This window comes from Vicia villosa, unplaced genomic scaffold (genome assembly GCF_029867415.1).
Source record: "Vicia villosa cultivar HV-30 ecotype Madison, WI unplaced genomic scaffold, Vvil1.0 ctg.003183F_1_1, whole genome shotgun sequence".
Classification (NCBI taxonomy): Eukaryota; Viridiplantae; Streptophyta; class Magnoliopsida; order Fabales; family Fabaceae; genus Vicia; species Vicia villosa.
Genome location: NW_026706132.1, coordinates 3,627 through 19,604, shown reverse-complemented (window position 1 = coordinate 19,604; position 15,978 = coordinate 3,627). Strand labels below are relative to the sequence as shown.

The 15,978-nt window shown below is 38.3% G+C and overlaps 2 protein-coding genes across 2 annotated transcripts; one reads left to right on the top strand and one right to left on the bottom strand.

Annotated features, from left to right (window-relative positions):
* The first annotated feature begins 897 nt into the window (after positions 1 to 897).
* On the top strand, positions 898 to 1,437 carry LOC131640522 (uncharacterized). Its single transcript, XM_058910923.1, has 2 exons — positions 898 to 1,083; positions 1,165 to 1,437. Exons 1-2 carry the CDS (start codon positions 901 to 903, stop codon positions 1,435 to 1,437), a joined length of 456 nt encoding a protein of 151 aa, XP_058766906.1. The 5' UTR covers positions 898 to 900.
* Positions 1,438 to 1,758: 321 nt separating this feature from the next.
* On the bottom strand, positions 1,759 to 3,159 carry LOC131640521 (uncharacterized). Its single transcript, XM_058910922.1, has 2 exons — positions 2,805 to 3,159; positions 1,759 to 2,626 (listed from the first exon to the last, which is right to left on the bottom strand). The coding sequence occupies exons 1-2, from the start codon at positions 3,125 to 3,127 to the stop codon at positions 1,843 to 1,845; spliced, it is 1,107 nt and encodes a 368-aa protein (XP_058766905.1). The 5' UTR covers positions 3,128 to 3,159; the 3' UTR covers positions 1,759 to 1,842.
* Positions 3,160 to 15,978: the final 12,819 nt, after the last annotated feature.

The window sequence follows — 15,978 nt, the reverse complement described above, 5'->3', positions numbered from 1 at the left end:
ACTCGAAAGTTCCCACCAACATCTCAAGATCAAGAGACTGAATCCATGACTATTTGGGAAGCTTTCCTTACCCCAAGATTATTCTATCACCGTCTTCGCCCCTCCAAAAGCCAATATGTTCTCCTCTGCTACCAACCAAATCTGGTTTCGAGACAATTTGGACTGGTTCAAATAAAACCCAAGTGTCTATACGAGAAAAGGAACCACATGTGTTTGCACACTTTATATCTGAATGAAGAAGAATGTGAGTCAAAAATTGCTAGATATGCTGATGTGACCAATCTTTCGCCTATCCCTTTCAATCCCGTATTTTACTCTACTCCAGATTTTCAACAATGGTGGACGGACTATTACACCACGCAAATCTTTGACGCCGAGAGCCTTACTCGCGAACTAACTGAAGCTTTTGCTGATGTGCAGGAAAAATTTCAAAAAGGTACTTCGACTCATATTAAAGAAATACAAGCCTTTCAAAAGTTCTTTGAAACCATTTACAGGCCTGATGACCTTAGTCGGACCGTTCGTGAAGCTGCAGTCACTTTGCACGAAAAGTTTTCTGCTAGGCAAAATACCCTTTTTGGTCCCTTAATTATACCCCAAGGTCCATTCTGGTCCCTTATCTCTAAAAAGTGTCAAAGTGATCCTTTAATTGTCCAAAAAGGACCACGTTTGTCCTTTCTGTCCAAATGGCACAAACGGACGTTAGGTCTGTATACGTGGCAGGTGACGTGGAATGATATAAACGTTCTCTTCTTCATCGTTCTTCAACGTTCTCTTCTTCATCGTTTCCAGAATTTCTTCCCCAAATTCTAGGGTTCATCGTTTGCCTCCTTTCCCCAAATTCTAGGGTTCATCGTTTGCCTCCTTTCTTCCCCAAATTCTAGGGTTCATCAGTTTCCAATGAAGCAGACATCATCATCAATCGCAGGGCCATGTTCATACGAATCTAACACGAAGAATGATGGTTTTGCTGCAAACTTGAGATGGAGACCCGTATGTGGGTGTGGAGAGATAGCTTTGCTTCGTAGGGCTTCAACAAGCACGAATTTCGGGAAGCAATTCTGGGGCTGTCGTAATTACAAGGTAAAAACGAACTTCACTTGTTTGTTCATGTCATTTATTGCCTTAGCAGGGTTCGAATGATTGGTATTTTGAATTTCACAGGGTTCAACCCAAACAGGGTGTGGCTATTTTCAATGGTTCTTTGATGATGTGATGGATGAGAAAGACCAGTATATGAAGATGCAGAATAGTAGGATGGAGAAGATTCAAATTGAACTTGATGCAGCAAAAATGGAGTTGGTAACTCTTAAGGCAACAAATGACAGACTAAAACAAAAGACAAGAGAGTTGAAGAAGATGATGAATTCTGAGAAAAATTGGAAAAGGCTTTTCTGTGTTATTTTAGTGTTGGTCATTTGGAAAAGTCTGTATTAGTATGTACTGAATTTGATATTTATTCATGTATCGAATTTTAGTGTTGGTCATTTGTAATGTTATGGTTTAGTGTTGTAATGTTTTAAAGTGATCAATGGCAAAAATTATGTTATGGTTTACTGTTGTAATGTTATGATTTGTTACACACTGCTAAGTATGTATTGACTTTTGCTAAAGGACACAAACCACAAATATTCATAAGACAGAAAAAGGCAAAAATTATAGGCCAAAATATTGCATTAACTTTAACATTAACCTTGCCATCAGAAATCACATGTTCAAAAGCACAAAATTACTTGGCCAAAATACTGCATACCAGGTTCTAAAAACACAAAATATTCAGACACATTACAAAATATTCAAACTGATGTCTAAAAATCCAAAACACTACATAAAATAAAGAGACTATGGTTTCCATTTTGGTGTGGCCCTTTTAGTAGGTGTTGTCCTCCTTGTTGTTGGACCTATAGCTATTTTTGCAGCAGTCAGCCTTGTGGTTGGACCAGGTGGGATAAAAGGGGCATTTGGCCTTCTAACTGCCAACTTCTTTGCTTTAGGAGTAGTCTTCTTGGCTGATTTTGGAGTAGTCTTCTGAGCTTGGGATGATTGTGATGGAGCTGCTTGAGATGATTGTGAAGGAGCTGCTTGAGATGACTGTGATGGAGCTGAAGGAGCTGTTTGGGATACTTGTACAGAAGTAGTCTGAGATGGAGCTGCTTGTGATGGAGCTGCTTGTGCAGTAGTTGATGGTACCTTGCAAGTAAGTTTGTTGTGTCCTTGTTTCTTGCATCTACTGCACTTCACAATGAAGCCAGTTCTTCTCATCTTTCTATCTGTGCCATCCAGTTCACCTTGTTCCAAATTCCTCCTTTTTTTGGGTCTTCCTGGCATTTTCCTAAATTTGGGTGGCAGAACATCAGGGTACTCTGTCCTCTCCCATAGGTTTGAGCCATTGACTGGAAAAATAACTGGCTGGTACACTTGCATATATCTTGATTTCCTGTAATACTCAGGGACATAATCATCAATCTTTTGGTTCCTGCTTTTGATTGCTGATAGTGAATGAACACAGGGGAGGCCTGTCAACTCCCACCTTCTACATGAACAAGTCCTATCTTTCAGATTGACTGTAAATTTTTCAGCATTGTTTTCCAAATTCCTCACTTCAAATATAAACTCATCAGACATCCTAAAAATCAGAATTTATATCAGAATAAAGTCAGCATTTATTTCAGTATTACTTCAGAACTTATTTCAATATAAACTCAACAAACAAGATTGAAATCAGACTTTAACAAATCAGACTTTAACAAATCAGAATTTAACAAATCAGAATTTAACAAATCAGGATTCAAATCAGAATTTACCTTACAAGCCACATATTTGTGTATGAACTTGTTTTTTCAATCTTCTTTTTAATGTTTGGTAACACATCAACATCTTCTAATTTTTGAAACCTCATCCTGTTTGTTGCCCACCTTTCCATCATGTATACCCTAATCTCTTCCACCATGGTGATCAATGGTTTTGCCCTTGACTCCAATATGACACTATTAAAGGCTTCTGACATATTGTTCAGTACAGCATCACACTTGTTATGAGTTTTGAAGTATGATCTACTCCAAAATCTTGGAGGAGTGCTCATCATGTGCTTGTATGCTTCTACATTGACCTCTTTCATTACTTTCATCTCTCTCTCCCAAGCTTGGTAGTAAGTTGACTTGGCTGCTTTCCATATAATTTCCTTTAGTTTTTTTCCAGCAAACCTCTTCCTAAAATTGTTGTATAGATGCCTAACACAAAATCTCTGTTCAACTCTTGGAAGAAGTTCCTCCATTGCAGGCAATAAACCCTAAGTCATAAAAAATGAAAGTGTCATACATTTTTGTTGATCAGAAATGAAAATGTAAAATGAAAATGTCATACCTTTTGTTGATCAGAAATGAAAGTGTATGTGAGACACTCTTCCCTCCCACCAAGATCATCAATAAGAAGCTCCAAGAACCATGTCCAGCTATCCTTGTTTTCACTTTCAACAACTGCAAATGCTATTGGTAGCATTTGATCATTGGGATCTCTGCCAATAGCTGCAAGTATTTGACCTCCACATAAGCCTTTCAAAAAACATCCATCAAGTCCTATGAAATGTCTGCTCCACTTGAAGCTCTCCTTACAAGCTGCCAAGCATATGTACAACCTCTTGAAATGTAAATTCTCAACAGTTGAACCTTCTTGTGCAGGCTGGACACAAACCTTAACAGTTGAACCTGGGTTAGATCTTAGTAACTCATGTGCATAGTCATACACCCTTGTATAATCCCCTAGAAATGACCCATCAACCATGTCTCTGGCTGCAAACCTAGCCCTTATAGCCTTGGTTTTGTTGACCCCAACATTCCACTTCTTCTGAACCTTTTCCTTAATGTCCTTCAGCTTCAGTCTAGGGTTTGTTTTAAGTGAATTTTGTAACCTCTTGCTCAACCATTTTGTCTTCAGTAACTTTACATGATACTCTCTACTACAGCTATGGGTGTCAACTACTTTCCTTAGTTGCCATGAATCCTCAGTAGGCAACTTAGCACAGTAAGATTCCCATTCACATCCATCTTTACACCTGACCCTAACCCTTATCTTGTCATTCTTAGTGAACCTTAAATCTCTGCCAGAATGGACTGCATAAGTAACAATTGCCTCCTTGAAATCTTCCTTTGTAGTAAAATATGTTCCCACTTCCCATCTGTAATTGGACATATCCTTTAAAAGCTTAAAAATTGGATACTTCTTTCTCCTAGCCCTACTGGTATCATCACTATCACAATCACTTCCAAGATCCTCACTATCATTATCACTCCCTTTACTATCTTCTTTGTTTTCATCAGACATTTGTTTTCCTTTTTTACTTTTCATTTGTTCATAATCTTCAATATCACAGTCCATTCCATCCTCCTCTTCCAGTTCAGTACTATACTCATCAGAATCATCATCAAATACTATCTCCATTGCACTATCATACTCGAAGTTGCTATCATCTGAACTATCATCAGTCAGTCTTAAATCATCATCAACCTCACCACCCACAGGTCCATTATCAGCTCCAACTGCACTTACATCATCTTGTGCTACATCTCTGGCCCTCTCATCATCTTGTGTTACATCATTAGTCCTCACATCATCCTGTGCTACATCATTGGCCCTCTCACCATCTTGTGTTACATCATTAGTCCTCACATCATCCTGTGCTACATCACTGGCCCTCTCACCATCTTGTGTTACATCAGTAGTCCTCACATCATCCTGTGCTACATCATTGGCCCTCTCACCATCTTGTGTTACATCAGTAGTCCTCACATCATCCTGTGCTACATCATTGGCCCTCTCATCAAATTCCTTCAATATTTCCTCAATCTCTACTGCTACCTCATCTACTATCTCATTAGGTGGCATTTCATTAAGTGGAATATCATCTAACACAACTTCAGCTTCATCAGCAAAAACAGCCTGGGACAATGCGTGCTTAATAAAGACCTCAACACTAAGATGAACCCTATATAAATCAGCAATCTCTAATGCCCCTCTGTCATCTACCAATATATTCATCCCACCAGTTGGATCCTTATAATATATGTTTTCTATGGCTCGATAACCTAGTTCCTTGATACTACCTAACAGCTCAAAAAAACTCCACTTATCAGCATCTACCCTCAGTTTAGCAATCTGACCTCCTACGTAAACGCTCAAGTCCTCACTCGCAAATTCACCACTATGGTGGATTGTAATGATTAGATACTCGTCCATTTCAAACGAAACCCTAAATAGAAGCGCACGATATAAACTTCAGAAACATGGAATTAAAACCATAATAGAGTACCAGGCATAGAGATGCAGAAACTTACCTCTGATCGACCAGAACTGCGTTATGAAGTGGCTTTCAAACTTAATCCTCCAAAATTCCCTCCACTGCCAAGCGCTGATTTTGGTGTGGCTTTAAGCCCTCCTTTCCCAGACTGGTTCGTGTGTGGGAATGCTTTTAAAATTCTTCAGGAAAGTACTAAAAAACGCGCTGAACGAGTGGTCCCGACTAAGCATACCCTGGATACTTTCAAAGGACATCTCCATATAAATCTTGAACATGTTCGTGTCTTGACTCCAATACTTGAAGGTTTGGATTCAGACAAAATTCTTTGACTAATGTTCCTTTTCTGCTGAAATACTAATTCCAGTTCCAACTACAGCTGTCGCTCGAAGGAGAAAGATTAAACATCTCTCTACGCAGAAAGCTTCTGAAGTTTCGCAGAGCAACAAGCCCAGTGAGAGTGACTCTTTCACTGCTGACAAGAAAACCACGGTAAGTACATATTTTATCTTTCATTTGTATGAATCATCCTTACCTTACCCAATTTATATTTTCAGAGTTCGAAGCCTCCACCACATTCGAAGCGAAAAACCTCTCCAGTAGTTGTCTCAGATGAGGAAGACAAATCTCCACCTCGAACCAGACAAGCCCAAAAGAAAAAGCAGAAGGCCGCTACTCCTTCAAGAAAAGAAAAGGGATCTGGGTCTTCGAAACTTACTTCACTGGGTGACAAGGTATCTTCTGAAGAATCACCTTTGAAAGGTGGTAGTACCGCTTTTGTTGTTGAGAGCCACAATTCGAGCCCAGATAACATCCTAACTAAGGTATTTGGATTTCCCAACCTGCTCATCTTTATAAATTTTTAACTTAAAATAATTAAGTTAACGTTTTACCTTATGATTGTAGGATGATGTTGGCACAGCCACTTCCGACCTCAAATCCTTCACTCTTAATATTGATCTTGATAAACTCCAAGGTAAATGCATATTCTTTTTACAGCGAAGAAATTTCTTGCAACTTTCCTTACCATGACATGTTCTAATTATTCCATGCAGGTAAATCTCATGTGCTTTCACCAGTGATCGAGGACGCTCAACCTCTTGTGACTATCATTCCTAGTACAGCAGTCGAAGGGAGCCATTCAACTGATGATTCTCCACCTACCCACAAGAGCGAAAAAGCAGACCAACAATGTTCAGGTAGCAACAATGCAGCTGGTCATCCAACTGGTAGTGAGGACACTTTATCTGAACAAGATGTCATGGAAGAAACCTCCAAATTAACCACAGTAGTTTCTCACGAAACCACAACTTTTGGGACCATAGTTTCTCCTGAAACTACTTCGACTCCTGCCCCAACAAAGCCTACTCCTTCAGAATTGGAGCAGCTTAAACAAACCGATCCTCTCAGCTTCCTCAAGGCTATGATGGATATTGATAATACTTCACCTTCTGAGCTCGAAACTTCTCCAGCTGTACAGCCAGAATCTGGTAATAAAGAGGATACTTCTGTCCTTCTTCATCAGATAAAGGAAAAGTTCTTCGAAACCAACCTCGTAGAAACTCTTAGCAAGGATCCTATCAAAAGTCACATCTTGAATCAACTTCTGAAAAAGGTGGATCTACTCCTAGTTTCGAAAGAAGTCTCAGAGGTGATTGTTTTGCTGGGTTCCCTGATCGAACAACTCCAGGCCAATATTCTTCGAAAACACAATGTCAACGAACTGCTGACTGCAAAAATGGCCTCTCATAATTCTTCATGGAAATCTGCTATTGATGCAACCAAATAGGGTGAAGCCCTTAAGCTTAAATATTCGAAGAACCAGGAAGCATATGACGAATGTGAGAAGAGCATCAACTCTTGGAAGCAAGAGATAAAACTGCTCGAAGAGAAGATAAAGGAGGCTGAATCTCGTAAGGCAACTCTTCAACAAACCAGTGAACAGGAATTGACTGAAGTTGCACGTTTAGGAATCCAACATTTCGAGGCTGCACGAAAACTAGTTCCTGAAATTGACGAACTGAAGAAACAAAGGGCCCTGATTGAACTTCGCATGTCTTCCCGGGAGATTCAATATTCGAAGATAAAAGATAGTCTCCCTAAAGATTTTAATTAGTTATCTCACACCTTGTACTTCATTATCATGCTGTACTTTTGCTTTGTAATCAAACTCTTCGTAGAATATATGTGTATGCTCAACTTTTATCTTAGCTTTTATCTCCCACTTTGTTCATATTTTTGCAATCCTCGCAAACAGTAATTTTAGCAAATCTTCCAGATTTCGCCAAAATCTATTTCCTGATTTGCCACAGTAATCTTAATTAATGTATAACACGTGATCTGACCATCCTTCGCACCTTTTAACTTAGACTTGACGTTTCCACTCCCTTAGCCGTAATCATTATTAAGTGATGACATCACTTTCTCCAAAACATCTCTTTAAGACGTGCGTGCATCAGTTTTTCATGATTGCATCTCAACTTCCAAGGGCGGGAAACGGCGGAAGCCATAACTCCTCTTTGGAATACCAAACGCAGTCTAATCACACTGTGGTGTCGTTTTCTTTACCTCCCTGTTTCACTTGGGAGGACGGCACGCTAGACCCTTCACGCGAAATTTGGAAGGAGAATGCACCCGTGGTGGGATGAATTTTATTTCAGTTCTTCCTACGATATCACACGAACTTTCTTATTTGTCCTACGAGTAGGAAAGGGGAAAAAAGATCTCAACTAAACCCTAGGAGTTTGCTAAGTGTGGGGATTTCACCTAGACTAGAAATTCTGGAGTCCGGGGGGTCGGTTATACATAGGGAAGTGTTTAAACACCCTACATATCTGTAGTACTCTACAGGAACCTTCTCTGTGTCATTTGTGATTGTGTTTGCTGCTAATGATTGGGAAAGTTTCTCCTTTGTGTTAGGAGAAGGAATTGATTTGATTAAAAGAAAGACAGACAGACTGACTGACTATTTTTGGTATTTTATTAGCTCGCTGAGATTCCTTGTGAACCTCATGCCTACATATCCCTAGTGGAAGTCAGAGCTTAATGTAGTTCGGGGAACTAACTAGGGAAATTAATTGTTTTTGGTGCCTTGCTTGAAGCTCAAGGTTGAAGCTTGGAATTAAATCTCTGTTTACAGTAAAGAGACATGAAATCATCTTTACAGAGAGGTATTTGTACTATTCTACCACAAACATTTAAAGGAGTAACAGAATAAATGGATTCATTTCATTCAAGAGGGGAGTCTACTTGGTTGATCAAGTATGACAGCCATTGTGCCTCTAAAATGAAAGAAAGGTGCTCATCCAAATTAGGGAAAGTGTACAAGTCTGGGGATGTGCCAGAGCATGTCTTTCAGAGTCCTAAATGGGAGACTTTGATTGAAATTGAAATTGAAATGTTTGTTTGTTTGAATGTGGTGGAGTAGTAAAAATATCTCTCTATAGAGATAAGCTATGTCTATCTACTGTATAAAAGATTTGACTTTAGCTGGCTTGTATGAGGCCCAAGCTTGAGGCTTTTTGATTGATTAATTAATATTATTGACTCTGGGAGATGACTCCACTGGGGATTAATTACAGGGTATTTTTGTGTTCTGTACAAAGCCCAGAATTGAGGCTGACTCTACTTAGGGAGACTCTATTTGTGTGCCTTGTACAAAGCCCAAGGGATTGGCTAACTGTTGAGGATAATTGAATGAATGACTCTATTTTATGTGCCTTGTACAAAGCCCAAGGTTGTGGCTGACTCTAGCTAGGGTAAACATTATTTTCTGCCTTGTACAAAGCCCAAGGTTGTGGCGGACTCTTAAATAAACTGAGTATGGATGACTCTATGGGGAAAAGATCCTAGGTGTTAGGAATCTTTGACACATGAAAGTATGGTTTATCTGCCTTGTACAAAGCCCAAGGTTGTGGCTACTGAATGATGAAGAACTCACTGGGGAGACTCTATTATCTGCCTTGTACAATGCCCAAGGTTGAGGCTGACTCTTGACAGGGGAGTTTTATTGTTTGGGTGCCTTGTATGAAGCCCAAGGTTGAGGCTAACTATTTTTGTTGGTTTTGACTCTACTGAGGAGATTTTATTTATTGAAAGACTGTTTTTCTTTGGAAGCTAACCCTTTCCAGGGATTTTGACTCAGCTGGTGAATTTGTCTGTTAAAAGACTGACTTTATCATGTTTTTTTGGAGGCTGGCCCTTTCCAGGGGTTTTGACTCTTTTGGGGAAATTATCTCCTAAGAGAAATGAATCTTTATTTTTTTTGACATTTTTATTAATTAACTTTGGAGGCTAACCCTTTCCAGGGGTTTATATTGAAAATGAAAGAATGTGTGGAAGCTAACCCTTTCCAGGGATTTATTGAAATGGAGGTTGATTTTAATTGACTTTGGAGGCTAACCCTTTCCAGGGGTTTATTGAAATGATGGATTGATTTTAATTGACTTTGGAGGCTAACCCTTTCCAGGGGTTTTGTTGGAAATGAATGGCAGAAAGATTTTCTAATGGAGACTTCTTGTTTAAAGCCCAAGATGAAGGCTGACACATGCTGAGGATGATCAAACATGGATCCTAGACTCTGCTAAGGAAGATTGATGAAGATAAGGGTGACAGAGACTGTCCATGTCTCTCATTCCAAAAATGTGTACTCAATGCAAAATTGAGACAAACTTAGCTTGTTTAAAGTCTAGTTTAAATTGGAAGAAAACTCACCAGGGTAGGCTAAAAGGTGACTAAAGACCTGTTCCTATGTTTATAAGAAACCTGATGGGTCCTTGTATACAAGCTCAAGAGGAAGCTGGAAATGCTTTTAAGAAGCCTGTGGGTCCTTGTACAAAGCCCAAGAGGAGGCTAATCGAGGGTCCTTGTTATAGCACAAGAGAAAGCTATGTAGTTTTGAACTTATTTTTGGCTCTAAGCAAATGGGTAAGAGGTTTCACCGGGAATAATTCCTCTTTGGGTGGATGTGTCCTATTTATTTGGATTCTAAGGTTTTTGCCAAGATGTTTCACCGGGAATAATTCATCTTGGGGGTTTGAACTACAGATCTCTAATTAGGAAAGAGCCTTCACCGGAAAGACATTCTCAATCCTAGGCCATATTCCTATAATATATATATAGTTTAACTGTCCTAAGGTTTATACTCAAACGTAGTTCTAAACTAATATATGCACAGTTTATATTTGACAGTAATTTAAATAAAGACTGTAAATTGAAAGCTTGTAAATCCTAACCTGGATGGAGTGGAGGCCTTTGAAGAAGTATGTACAGAGCCTCAACAGTAATTGGTGGATAACAGTTGAATATATATATATATGATAAACAGTTAATGGTTTTTGAAAACAGAAGAAGTGAAGATGGACAAAGGTCACATAGGTATCTGAAGAGTTTCACCGGGAATAATGCCCTTCAAATACCAGAAGAATGTTTTGAAAACAGAAAGAAGATTTTGAAAATACAGTTTTGAAAACAAGCTAAGAAGAGAAGGTTTTTGGGACTTACACTCTATTAGAGGCCCAGTACTTTACAGTACTGGTGTAAAAGCAATTTGAAAATGATTTGGAATGATACAAGGTTTTGTTGTTTGAAAACCTTAATCACCCGTTTAATTAGAGATTGAAAACAGTTTTGAATATTGACAAAAATCAACTTAATCAAAGTAAAAATAAAGATTTTTACTTAATTAAGATATAAACTTTATTTACAAAATGATTAGGTTAAAACAAAGTGAATATATGTATTTTAAAGTATTTAAGAAAACACTTAAAACATACTATTTTAAACCTAATAAAAATATATGAAATAAATAATATTTTTATGATTTTTTTATTTACTCACAAAATAGGTATATTAAATGATAAGTGTGTGAAAAATGAAGTGAAAATAGATTAATTTGATAGGTTAAATAAATATGTGAAATTTGTGAGAAAATGAAAGAAATTGTGTGTTAAAAAAATAGTTTTGGCCCTTGGAGGGTTTGAACCCACGCCCTCTAGGTCACACACTCAAAACAAACACCACTGAGCCAACGCGCGTGTGGTGATAGTAACTTGCATTCATTTGGTCATGTTTCAAAACAACTAGTAAATCATTGAAAAATAAAAGAATCAAAAAGTCTGGGGCGAGGGGGATTCGAACCCCAGACTTGAGGCATGATGAGACTAAGGGCGTATGGGAGGCCACTAGGGCAAGTTGTTCAGTCGTTTAAGGAACGCATACCATTCAAAATAAAATAAACTTTGGCCCCAGATTCAAATTTTGCGCGCCATGGCCATAGTCATCTTCTTCCTCGAGCTCAAAGATTTTCAAAATCCTAACTCTCTGGTTTCTCAACTAAATGACATGATGTAAACATCAATCTTGTTCTAAATTTCCTCACGAATCCAGATATGTAACTAACATTTATTTATATAAACTATAGCTACCTAATTTCTCAGAAAACTCTAAGAACATATAAACCCTAAATTTGAAATTAAATGACAAACAAGACGAATAAATGCAAGATGATAGAGGGTTTTCAATCCTCTGATGATGCTAAACAAGATAGAATCGAGCTTTAACTCAGTGAGTGCTTAAATTAAAGAGGTGAAGTTCAGAAACTTACCTCTGAAAATGGAGGTCGTGAGGATGATTGAGAGCACCTGGGTTTGAATGAATGATCTCAATAGCTTCCTTGAGACTCAATGATGCTAACTGAATGCTTATTGGAGCTTGAATCCTTCTGAATTGCTCTATGGACCTCCCTCGATTTCAGCTTCAAGTGAACATGGAGGTTGTTGAATTTGGAGTTACAGATGAGCTGCAGCCATCTGGTTAGCTTCACTATGACCTGAGGAGTGTGCCTGGATGATTGGCTTGGCTTGAAACCTCCTGAATCACTCTATGGACCTCCAACTGCAAATGCTCCAAAGTGAGAGCAACAATGGTGTTCCTCTACTTACAGAAGTGATCCAGGTGCTTGGATCACCTCAAATGACCTCCCTTGAGATGTTAGAATGCTCACTTTCCAAAGATAAGCTCTGGTTTGAAGAAATCGATTCTTCTTGCCAAAGAACTTTGAAAAACAATGAACATGAGAAGAGAAAGAGAAAGCAAGGAATATGGTTGCTTTGGTGTGTTTCTGAATGAGAATGAGGCCTCTATTTATAGGCAAATGTCTCAGTACTGATTGGGAGAGTGAGCTTGCTTAGTGAAGCAAGTTTGGTTTCTTAGCCATGAAGAAATTCAAAGAATATTCCAAGTGCAATGATGAGCTCTTTGATACCACTCCCTAGCCCTCGGTTTTGCTTGATCTTAGGGGACCAAATGGCTGCAGAAATGAGCTCCAATTGGTTGGGAGAAGATTCCTTTGATGAATCACCAATTTGTCATAAATTCAAAAATGCAATCATTACATAATCACATGCCTTTGTTTTTGGGAATCTTCTCTAATCCTTATGCAATGATGGAAATTGATGTATGGTATGGTTTCAGATGCATTAGAGGTCGTGTAGCATCACTTAGTGAAGCAAAATGCACAAAATTGCAAAGTTTCAAATTGTACATGACCTATAATTTTACTTCATGAGGCCAACTTTGAACAAGCATAACTCCTAGCTCAAATTGAATTTGGAGAAGGTTGAACACAATTTGGAAAGCCCTAAACATCTACTTCAAATCATTAGTTTATGTCTTCTTCAGAATCATTTGGGAAATTTGTGAAAAATGAGCCCAAAGTTGGATGAAAACTAGGTTAAAACACTTAGAAAAATTTCTAAGTGTTTATGACCTAAACTTCAAAATTTCCAAAACTTCATAAATGATTGATCTTTTGAAAAAAGTTCCCTTGTAAGATGTTGTTTTATTTTGCAAGATCTACAACTTTCATGTTGGAAGTTTTTTGAGTTGTGTAGGTGAAATTTTGAGTTCTCACCATGCCTTCAAAAACCCTAATTCCCGACTTTTTGTTCCTTAATGAATTTCTTTGAATTTCTTTGGTCAAATGACTTCATTATCCATATATTGATGATATTGATCCTTAAAAGTCATTTTTTGACCAAAAACCTTAAAAGTCAATGATGAAATCTGTACAGTTGACTTTTCCTAACAAAGTGAATTTTTGGGCTTTTTGTGTAGAAACAAGATCTTCTCCTCAAATGAATGATGTAAATGGATTATATTGAGGTAGTAAAGACTCTTGAATCATGTCTTGAGTTTTGGATTCATGCCCTGATTAAAAAGTCAACTATCTTGGTGAATTAGGTCAAAACCCTAATTTGTCGACCATGTGAAAATAATGACTGTAAACTTTGAATTGAAGTGTGATGTCCAGTGGATCTTGTAATATGAGATATTTGAAGATGATTGATGTCTTTGAATGATCCCCTGAGGTTTTTTAGGGCTTCCCAAATGTGATCCCTGATTTTAGTCCTTGATAGGCTCCAATCCCTAGTCTGTTGATCTGAGTAATCCTGTACTTAGATGACTGGGTGTCTTAATCAATCATAGGTGTAATAATGAGGCTTTTGAGTCTTATGATTGTATTAGAGACTAATCCCTCTATTGATTGATCCTTTGCCTGAGTTTTCTTGTCTTTGAACACCCTCGATTGAATGTCAGGCTGCTCTGGGTACTTGCTTTGACTTGATGAAAAATCCTGAAGATATGTCATCTCAGGGGGGTCAAAAATTAGGGTATGACACACACATTAAAAATTAAACCGTTCCCCTCCTGTCCCCAGGTCTATATAAGAGGTTAACATCACACTTCTTTTCTTCACCTTTATTCCACAGAACCTTATCTTGAACCTTCGTTGCATCCTTTTGCATTTTCTTCAACACAAAACCAGAAAACATTTCCAAATTTTTTCTACAAAATGGCAGTACCCCTCACTTATAACAATATCAGAGCTTGCATCAAAAAAGAGTTCAAGGTTTCTGAAGAAGACTTTGAAAACAAATCCATAAGCATTAGTGCTTTCTTTGTCAACCAAGAGCTTGATTTCTATTATGAAATCTTGGAGGGACCAGTTTATCCCAACATGTTGGCTGATTTCTGGATGTTTGCGTCTTTACGCATAGATCTAGAAGGTAGAACCACCATAATCTCTGAGGTTCGAGGTGCACACATTAGGATCACTCCCACCACTATCTCTAACCTTATGAGATGCAACAACTCTGGGGAGACCTTTGATGATAACAGCTTCAACATGACCACTCACCTTCTGTTGAGGACTCTCATGGACAATGACCCTTTCAGCGCCAAGGTCATCAAGATTTGGCACCAACTCCTTGTGGGTAATTTTCGTCCACGAAACCATGATCAAAATAGCATCATGGTGGAAGATTTAGAGTTTATACTCTGTGGCTTTCGTGGGAAGAAAATCAACTTTCCTTTGATGATCTTCAAAGGGCTTGTTGAGGCAGTCTCTATGGCTGCTGCTCGTCAAGGGGTTGTGACGTGTCTTCCATATGGGAGACTCCTATCTTACATATTCCTCAAAAAGGGTATAGTGAGAAGGATGCGCAGCTCTGGGTCCATGGATATGTTCGAAGCGGAGAGCTTGCCCCTGCTGGCTTTGGAAGGTTTAGATCAAAGGATCAATTAGCAAGTGTTTGCCCTAGGTTTTCATGTTTTCTTTTTTGTAATCTCAAATGTTCTTGGGTCATGTTCTTAGATCTCTTTTGTAATGCATGCACTTTTGCCTTTTAAATGACAAATATTTTGGTGTTTCTCTGTCTCTTTACTTTAACTATCATATATTTTGATTACAAAGCCATTTTGGTAATGGTTTGACCATTTTGGCTTTCGTAGTACCTTGAATATCTACGTTTTTGCAATCTTTACTTCGTACATGCTTGGTTTATATCTCTTCAGATATTTCCCGTTTACTCTTAAGATCCTACGATCTTCTGCTAATTCTTCAATTTCGTAAGCATTATTCGAAAATACCTTTAAGATTCGAAAGGGTCCTTCCCAGTGTGGGGACCATTTACCAAGTGCCTGATTCTTTCGATCTATAGGTAAAATAACTTTCCAAACTAGGTCATTATTAATAAACGTTTTACCTTTCACCTTTTTGTTGTATGCTCTGGATACTCTTTCCTTTTGTCTTTTTATCATCTCCAACGCTCGAAGTCTGTCTTCGTCCAGATCTACTAACTCATTCATCATTAACTCCCAGTATACGTTGGGAGGAATATCTGCCTGTCTTTGTATCCTTACTGACTGCAGATATATATCGATTGGGAGTACTGCGTCATGACCAAACGTCAGTTGGAAAGGCGTTGTATTTGTAGCTTCTTTTGGAGACGTTCGACAAGCCCAAAGTGCTTGGTCCAAAGTTTTATGCCAATTCTTGGGTTTCTTCCCCACATGTTTTTTGATAAGGCCAATTATTATCTTGTTTGCTGCTTCAACTTGTCCATTTGATTGAGCATAGTAAGGTGTAGAAGTAAATAATTTGAAACCTATTTCTTTGGCGAAGTCTTGCATTTTCCGCCCAGTAAAGACCGATCCTTGATCAGTAGTTATACTTTCTGGGATTCCAAATCTGTATATAATATGTTTCTGAATAAACTCAATCACGGCCTCTTGATCCACATTCGCCAGTGGTATTGCTTTGACCCGTTTTGTGAAGTAGTCTATTCCTACTAATATGTATCTTTGACCTTTAGACGACTTGGGGTGAATTTCTCCAATCAAATCTA

What these genes read in the sequence shown, in the direction of transcription:
- LOC131640522 (XM_058910923.1), top strand. Translation starts at nt 901, where the DNA reads ATGAAGCAGACATCATCATCAATCGCAGGGCCATGTTCATACGAATCT. An exon ending in GGGGCTGTCGTAATTACAAG is followed by an intron (nt 1,084 to 1,164) that starts GTAAAAACGAAC and finishes TGAATTTCACAG; the next exon opens with GGTTCAACCCAAACAGGGTG.
- LOC131640521 (XM_058910922.1), bottom strand. Translation starts at nt 3,127, where the DNA reads ATGAAAGTAATGAAAGAGGTCAATGTAGAAGCATACAAGCACATGATG. An exon ending in ACAAATATGTGGCTTGTAAG is followed by an intron (nt 2,627 to 2,804) that starts GTAAATTCTGAT and finishes TCTGATTTTTAG; the next exon opens with GATGTCTGATGAGTTTATAT.